This window comes from Euleptes europaea, chromosome 14 (genome assembly GCF_029931775.1).
Source record: "Euleptes europaea isolate rEulEur1 chromosome 14, rEulEur1.hap1, whole genome shotgun sequence".
Taxonomy (NCBI): Eukaryota; Metazoa; Chordata; class Lepidosauria; order Squamata; family Sphaerodactylidae; genus Euleptes; species Euleptes europaea.
In genome coordinates, this window is record NC_079325.1 from 50,669,918 (window position 1) to 50,678,040 (window position 8,123).

The window sequence follows — 8,123 nt, forward strand, 5'->3', positions numbered from 1 at the left end:
TCAGCTGCTTTGCATTCCAACAGACTCCAGCTGTCTCTCTTCACACACCCCCACCTCAAAACATTCATTCTCTTCTTACACCCTTCTAGGAATCTGCGTATTGCCTCAATGAGTCCACAGGCTACACTTTTCCTTTAATGCTGCACAATTAAAGCCATTAGGCTTTCAATACCTTTAAGTCCTGTTTCCCCTTCCCCCATGCACCGCCACGCTTCTACCAGATGTAACATCCACCCGTCCCACAAAGCCCCAACAAGACATTCATTTAATACCCACTGCTTGTCTCCACATTAGAACAGAACCACACTTTTAACACAAAGCTCAACCAAACACAACTGAGATCAGCAAAAAGGGCAAAATTGATCACACTGCCACAGCAAGAGCAGATCCTCACAGACAGACCAGCCTGAAAACTCTCAGACTAGTTATTTCCAAACTGTGTGCCATGAAAAAATGCATAATAGGCCAAGAGAAGAGAAATTAATGAATGAATTAAAAAGGGCTCCTGTGAACTGTCAAAGCACCCATCCACAGAGGACTCTGACCACTATCTCTATCAGTATGATTTACTGCTCTGGCCTGTCTTCCTTCACTGGAGTGGATAATTTCACCGCAAGTCTGCACTGCAGCTAGATCATTCAGAACGAAGGTGCGGAATTTCCTGCTCTCACAGGAGGCTGCCAGTTGAAACTCTGCATGAGTCACTTCTCCTCATATCGGAGCAGCAAGGTACAAAAAAAGACAGTGAGCAATTCTTAGTCTTATAGTCTTATACATGTTCTGAAAGTATACTTTCAGAACATGTAAAAACGAAGGGTGTCTCCAATTCAGGGAGGAGAAAGCATGCCTCAGTGGTGATCAGAAACATGGGAAACCCTGATCTAGTCTAAGCAAGGGTTCACCAGAGCAGTTACTGCAAACTAAATAACATTAACAACTTTTATAGATCTTTCCTGCATGGTCTCCTGGAGGCAACTGATACCTCTCGTTACAGGCAACCTGGCAAGTAGCTATTTCAGCAGGCAGGCAAAATACATTGTTATCCCACACTGCAACTGTGAATCATCTGTGATCACTCAGAAATATTTGTAGAAATATTTCAACCCCTACTTGTTGCAGAGGGAGATGCCTTGATCAGGGCTGCCCTACAGACCTCTGAAGTTGCCTAGCCCAAGGGTCGGCAAACCGCGGCTCCTGAGCCACATGTGGCTCTTTGGCCCCTTGAGTGCGGCTCTGCCCACGTGCGGGCGCCCGGACGAGGAAGCCCCGCGCGGTGCCTTTCTCTCTTGAGGCCGCCCGCAGCCCGGAGGGGAGAGGGAGGCAGAGAGCGAGCTGCCCCGGCGGCCGCCACCTCCCCCCTCCCTGCCGCGCGGGCCTCCTTCCTCCGGGGCTGGCAAGGGGAGCGCCAGAGCGCGGCGCTCCCTGCAGTGGAGAAGGGGGCTTGCCGACGACGGAGGGGCCTAAGCCCCAAGGCGCCCTCCCTGGCCCCGCATAAGGCCCCGACAGGAGCGAGAGGCAGGAAGGGGCCCGCCCCGCGCTCAGTGGCTTGGCCTTTGGGGAACTCTGAAGGAGAGCCGAGGCCTAGAGCGCGCAGTGAGTGGCGGCAGTGGGAAGAAAAGAGCCGCTTTTCCCTCAGAGCGGGAACCGGCAGGCGTTCGCGGGGTGGTGGTGGGTGAACTGTGGCGCGCGCCTGGTCAGGTGACCCCGGGACTAGATGACCCTGGTGGTCTGTTCCAACTCTGATTCTAAGGTGAGCGGCTACCAAAGTTTAAGCTGGGATCAATGTTAAGGCGCCCCTGGACTCCTGCTTCATTTTTACTGCTTGTCAGAACCCATGCCTTCCACCAGCAGTCGGTTTCTCGCCACGACTGGGATTAGCTACGCCTAATCGCGAGGAGAGGGGCGACCACAGCCCTTGCTGGCTGCCCTCAGGCATCTGGCCCCTCCTGAGAAGAAAGGACGGCGGAAGGAGCCTTTGTTCGCCTACCAGGGAGGCCGGAGGTGGGGAGGTGAAGTGGGGCTTGGGGGAAGGAGGGGGGAGGGAGGGGAGAGGTGAAATGGGGCTGCTGGGGGAAGGAGGGGGGAGGTGAAATGGGGCTGGGGGGTGGGAAGGAGGGGGGAGGTGAAATGGGGCTGGCAGGGGGAGAGTGGGCGGTCTAGCTTGGGGGGGTTGAAGGTTACACGGACCACGTGAAGCTTATCCCCAAAGTGTGTCTTTTCTTTATCATTTTTATTATTATTATTACTGTGAGTGTGTGTGTGGTTGGGTGGAGGGAGAACGTAGAAGCACCCTTTGTTTGTGAAGTGTGTAGAAATGGGGTGGGGGGGTTGCCCTGCTGTTGGTTCTGTAAGGCGAGTTTAAGAAATGTGGCTCTCAAAAGAAATCTCAATCGTTGTACTGTTGATATTTGGCTCTGTTGACTAATGAGTTTGCAGACCACTGGCCTAGCCAGCTGATAAGGACCATCTCCTGAGAGATGACTCAGCAATTAATCCGCAACATTTCGGGAACAACATCTTCTGTGATGTGATGCTCTCTTATTAGTCAGCGGCAAAGAAGACATGACTGTGTAGCATACAGGTTGTGTATTCCTTACCTGGATATCCAATATCCAGACTGATCCGAATACTGGACCTTTTGAGCCAGCATACAGACATTACTCACAGGCCTGCCGCAGTGCCACTGATGGTTCAATGTACACAAAATTATTTAAAATAATGTCTAAAATTACATTCAGGCTATGTATATAAAGTATATATAAAACATATATAAAACGTAAATGAATTTCGTGTTTAGACTTGGGTCCCATCCCCATGATATCTCATTATGTATATGCAAAAATCCCAAACTATTCCAAAATACAGAAAGTTCCAAAACACGGACCACTTCTGGTCTCAAGCAGTCCGGATAAGGGTTATTCAACCTGTACTACAGTTTAAAGTCAACCGCTATGCAATCCAAGTAATTTTTATTCCTCAGAGTCTCTCCCAGAACCACATCACAGGAAGACAGATTCGGAGCTCCAAAGTCAGGACAAATCATGTTTGAAACAATCAAACCCAGAATCTCCCTGCCACTGACACAAGCTAGCAAAGACAAGTCTGTGATGAATGTTCACATGGAAAGTAGAAAATGTGGCACTGAACTGTTACTGTACATTCCCCCCAGGAAGATATGTAGCAAGTCCTTACACCACGAAACACAATACAAAATTGATTTCTCTGTGCTAATTAAATGCATAATGAAACCAAATAAATTCGCCATTTGATTTGCAAAACACTAATTGAATCTTTAACTATAACACCCCTGGTACACCAAAATGCAGCTGTAAACAGCAACAGGGAGTTGAGAGAATTTTTACAACATCCCAGTTACACATTTCAAAGAGGGCAGTCAGTGCCTTCCGAAACTCTTTTCAGAATACAGGCAAGAAATCCCAGCCAGACATTTTGGAGAACAAGGAGAGATGAAAGGAACATTAAGGCAACATCTCTCTCTCTCTTCCCCCACCACAAGAATTTGTATTTACAAATTAACCATCACAGAGAGGTGGCATGGCACATTAACAAATTTGTTTCCTGTTATTAATTCCATGCAGAAATCAGATGTGTTTAGAGATGTAGCATACCATTTTCAGAAACAAGTCTGAATATATTTGTTTGTTTGCTTTTTAATAATCATAATAAAACAGCAGCCAGGGCTGGGTCCCTCCAATTACTCCCTCCCCCCGCCCATACAGCATGCAAAAAAATGAAGCAGAAAGCAAATTTCAAGTGGACAGGAAACTCCCCCCCTCCCATGCCGTCTGGGGTTCCCCCTACAACAGCCCACGCTCTCATCTCCATCCAACCTTTACTTGCAATGCAAAATCATCTCACACCTTCCGCCTCCGTGTGTGCTGAAACAGGCATTCCCCACCCCGACCCCCGGTTTGAGCCCAGATCTGATACATCCAGCACTGCCTTCCCACTCCCCCAAACACAATCAGACTCGCACCAGCAAATAAGGAACCAAAAATGTGGAAATTCCGTCAGCTATATTTGAGCTTTTGTGAGGCTGAGGGGTGTGTCCACGAGCTTTATCATGGGGCTGGTCAGCGGAGCTATAGGCTTGTATGTAAATATGGAGAGCCTCATTCCCTCTCCCTATACCACAGGTATGGCTTTTTCAAAGGGCCCTGTTTAGCCCCCCTGGGGGGGGACTACTCTGTGTGGTAGGAGAAATTAGACCTTTATAGCTGGGGGTCAGTTCTGTGGGGCTGCAAAGGGCCTGCTGGGAATCAAAGTTCTCAACAACAGAGCTGGGTAACAGGGCTGAATGAGAGGAATAAGATCTTCTATGAGTTGTGACCTAATCATGGAATGTAGGAGATTCTATGAACTGAGAGGAGTATTAATTTATGGGGGTGTATTAGCTGTTAAGAACCTTGGGAGCTATTCTATGGGCCTGAAGACTTTTAAAAACAAAGTGCTTCTCCAGTGCCATAAATATGTTCTTGCCCATTCCAACCCCACAGAACAGATCCCCCCCACAGAATAACATACATGGGGGGATCTGTTCTGTGTGGGTTGGAATGGGCAAGAACATATTTATGGCACTGGAGAAGCACTTTGTTTGTAAAAGTCTATGAATTAATGGGGGGGGGTACTATTGAGTTCTTGCAAGGGGTTATATCTGACCCATAGGTGGTCCCGTTATAGATACTCTGAAGCTGTTGGCTTGGAAGGGGAGCAAGTGGAGCTATGGGTGAGTGTAAGAATTCTATGGGGCTCTAGAATGCTGGACAGTGGTTCTATGGGGCTTGAGGAGGAGGCCATCTATTCAACCACCTTAAGGAATTATCTGTTGTATGGGTTTATGAAGCAGTGGGAAAGGAATATAATTCTATAGGGTATGAGGAACTCTATTCAACAGATATGTCGTAGAAGAAGGAAAGCACATTGCTTGCTAGGGCCTCTCCCTGAGCCACAAAAATCTGTCATAAAGAAATAAAAAGCATCCTGTGGAAATTATGGTCACACCTGGAACCCCAGTTTTGGGGGGCTGTTTTTTGGTGCTCTGAGATGCTAGGAAATGGCTCTATGGGACTGGGGGCATCACCTATTTGATGGGGGGCCCAGGAAAAGCCTGTTCAGTTCTGCTCTGTGCTGAGTGGGGCTGTCCTACAGAGCTGCAAGTCTGCTGTGGGGAGGGGGGCAATGTTTCAGAGGCCTGACAATGTAGGGCAGATACACCTCTTATGCCAATGCACTTCTAGGCCCATCCCCAGAAGTCTGCCATTTATGCCTGGGAGGTTTTGCGCCTTGGATTTGCCGCTCTCTAGATGCACATTTTCCCCATTCGAAATATCAGAGAAAATAAGCCCCAATGCAGAGTTCTTAGGCCATTTATGCACGGAAGGTTTTGCATTGGATTTGCCGCTCTCTAGATGCACATTTCCCCCATCTGAAGTCTCAAAACTGTACATGGGGGGCTTATTTTTGAGGGTTTTGTGCATCTATTTCTGTGCATCTAGAGAGCGGCCAACCCAGGTTAAAAAACCTCCCCTGCATAAATGGCCACAGTGGATTCGGATGGGGGGAAATGTGCATCCAGAGAGCGGCCGGTGCAAGGCAAACCCTCCTGTGTGTCCATGGCCTCAGTGAGGGGCAAGTCAGCCCTATGGGGGCTGGAAGCTAGCCGCTCTCTAGGGCAGTAGTACAAAAGGGCAAGAGCCCAGTAGCACCGTAAAGACTAACAAGAATATTTTCTGACAGGGTGTGAGCTTTGGTGAGCCACAGCTCCCTTCTTCCGACAGTAGAAAAGAGCAAGAGCCCGGTAGCCCCTTAAAGACTAACAAGAATATTTTCTGACAGGGTATGAGCTTTTCTGAGCCACAGCTCACTTCTTCAGACAGTAGAAAAGAGCAAGAGCCCAGTAGCCCCTTAAAGACTAACAAGAATATTTTCTGGCAGGGTGTGAGCTTTCGCGAGCCACAGCTCCCTTCTTCAGACAGTAGAAAAGAGCAAGAGCCCAGTAGCCCCTTAAAGACTAACAAGAATATTTTCTGGCAGGGTGTGAGCTTTGGTGAGCCACAGCTCACTTCTTCAGACAGTAGAAAAGAGCAAGAGCCCAGTAGCCCCTTAAAGACTAACAAGAATATTTTCTGGCAGGGTGTGAGCTTTGGTGAGCCACAGCTCACTTCTTCAGACAGTAGAAAAGAGCAAGAGCCCAGTAGCCCCTTAAAGACTAACAAGAATATTTTCTGGCAGGGTGTGAGCTTTGGTGAGCCACAGCTCACTTCTTCAGACAGTAGAAAAGAGCAAGAGCCCAGTAGCCCCTTAAAGACTAACAAGAATACTTTCTGGCAGGGTGTGAGCTTTCGTGAGCCACAGCTCACTTCTTCCGACAGTAGAAAAGAGCAAGAGCCCAGTAGCCCCTTAAAGACTAACAAGAATATTTTCTGGCAGGGTACGAGCGTTCGTGAGCCACAGCTCACTTCTTCCGACAGTAGAAAAGAGCAAGAGCCCAGTATGAGCAAACCGACCCCTAAAAGTAAAAATCTTGAAAGAGCCCAGGAGCACCGTAAAGACTAACGAGAATATTTTCTGGCAGGGTACGAGCTTTCGTGAGCCACAGCTCACTTCTTCCGACAGTAGAAAAGAGCAAGAGCCCAGTAGCCCCTTAAAGACTAACAAGAATATTTTCTGGCAGGGTACGAGCTTTCGTGAGCCACAGCTCACTTCTTCCGACAGTAGAAAAGAGCAAGAGCCCAGTAGCCCCTTAAAGACTAACAAGAATATTTTCTGGCAGGGTACGAGCTTTCGTGAGCCACAGCTCACTTCTTCCGACAGTAGAAAAAAGCAAGAGCCCAGTATGAGCAAACCGACCCCTAAAAGTAAAAATCTTGAAAGAGCCCAGGAGAACCGTAAAGACTAACAAGCATATTTTCTGGCAGGGTACGAGCTTTCGTGAGCCACAGCTCACTTCTTCCGACAGTATAAAAGGGCGAGAGCCCAGTAGCCCCTTAAAGGCTAACAAGAATACTTTCTGGCAGGGTGTGAGCTTTCGTGAGCCACAGCTCCCTTCTTCAGACAGTAGAAAAGGGCAAGAGCCCAGCAGCACCTTAAAGACTAACAAGAATATTTTCTGGCAGGGTAGGAGCAAACCGACCCCTAAACGTAAAAATCTTGAAAGAGCCCAGGAGCACCGTAAAGACTAACAAGCATATTTTCTGGCAGGGTGTGAGCTTTCGTGAGCCACAGCTCGCTTCTTCAGTTCTGAAGAACTGAAGAAGCGAGCTGTGGCTCACGAAAGCTCACACCCTGCCGGAAAACATTCTTGTTAGGTCTTTACGGTGCTCCTGGGCTCTTGCTCTTTTCTACCCCTGCAGACAGACCAACACGGCGACCCGCTGCGAATTATCTAGGGCAGGAAGCCGCCTCCCGGGCGAAGCGATGGGGAAGCCGCGGCCCTCCGGCGGGGGCCGAGGGGGAAGCCTCTGCCTGCGAAAGGAGGAAGGACGAGCGAGGCGAGAAGGGGAAATCGTGGACGGGGGGTGCGGGGGGGGGGGCTTGGCCCGGGGGGGGGGCCCGGACTGTGGGGCGGCCCTCAGAAGGAAACGAGAGGCGGCCTGAGGGGGGAGTGGGGCCGGCACCCCCCCTCCCAGCCCCCAGAAAGACCCCCCCCCATGAAGAGGAGGCCCGGCCTCTCCCCCCCCCCCTCCCCGCGGCCTTTCCCGCGGCGGCCCACCTGCTTTCTCGATCTTGCCGGACATGTCGCGGCCGCGCCGGGGCCGGGCTCCGATCCCGCCCGCCGGAGACGGGGCCCGCGGGGCCTGGGGCTCGGAGACGCCGCCGCGGCCTAGGAGCGCCTCCGCCCGGCCCCGTCGCCTGGCAACTGTCCCGCTGCTCTCCGGCCGGCCCCGGAGAGACCGGCGGGGCCAGAGAGACGGAGCGACAGAGAGGCGGGCGGCTCGGAGGCGGCCGGGGCCGGCCGCACAGCGCCCCCTGCCGCCGGCCCTGCAGAAGGCGAGCGGGCGAGGTGGGCGGGAAAGAGGGCCTCGGTTTGGAGGCGGCATGGGGGGGGGGGCGCGGAGGCCTGAGCATTCGTAAGGTTTCTCCCCTGTGTGGGTTCTTAAAGG

General features: G+C 50.9%; 1 protein-coding gene across 5 annotated transcripts in view; it reads right to left on the reverse strand.

Annotated features, from left to right (window-relative positions):
- The window catches only part of RAPGEF1 (Rap guanine nucleotide exchange factor 1), a 162,117-nt gene extending 154,299 nt beyond the window's left edge, over positions 1–7,818 (reverse strand). For all 5 annotated transcript variants that reach the window (XM_056860038.1, XM_056860037.1, XM_056860036.1 and 2 more), the window contains exon 1: positions 7,733–7,818. In XM_056860038.1, the coding sequence (XP_056716016.1) occupies positions 7,733–7,757 (25 nt within the window). In that variant the 5' untranslated portion in view covers positions 7,758–7,818. The remainder of the gene's footprint in view (positions 1–7,732) is intronic.
- Positions 7,819–8,123: the final 305 nt, after the last annotated feature.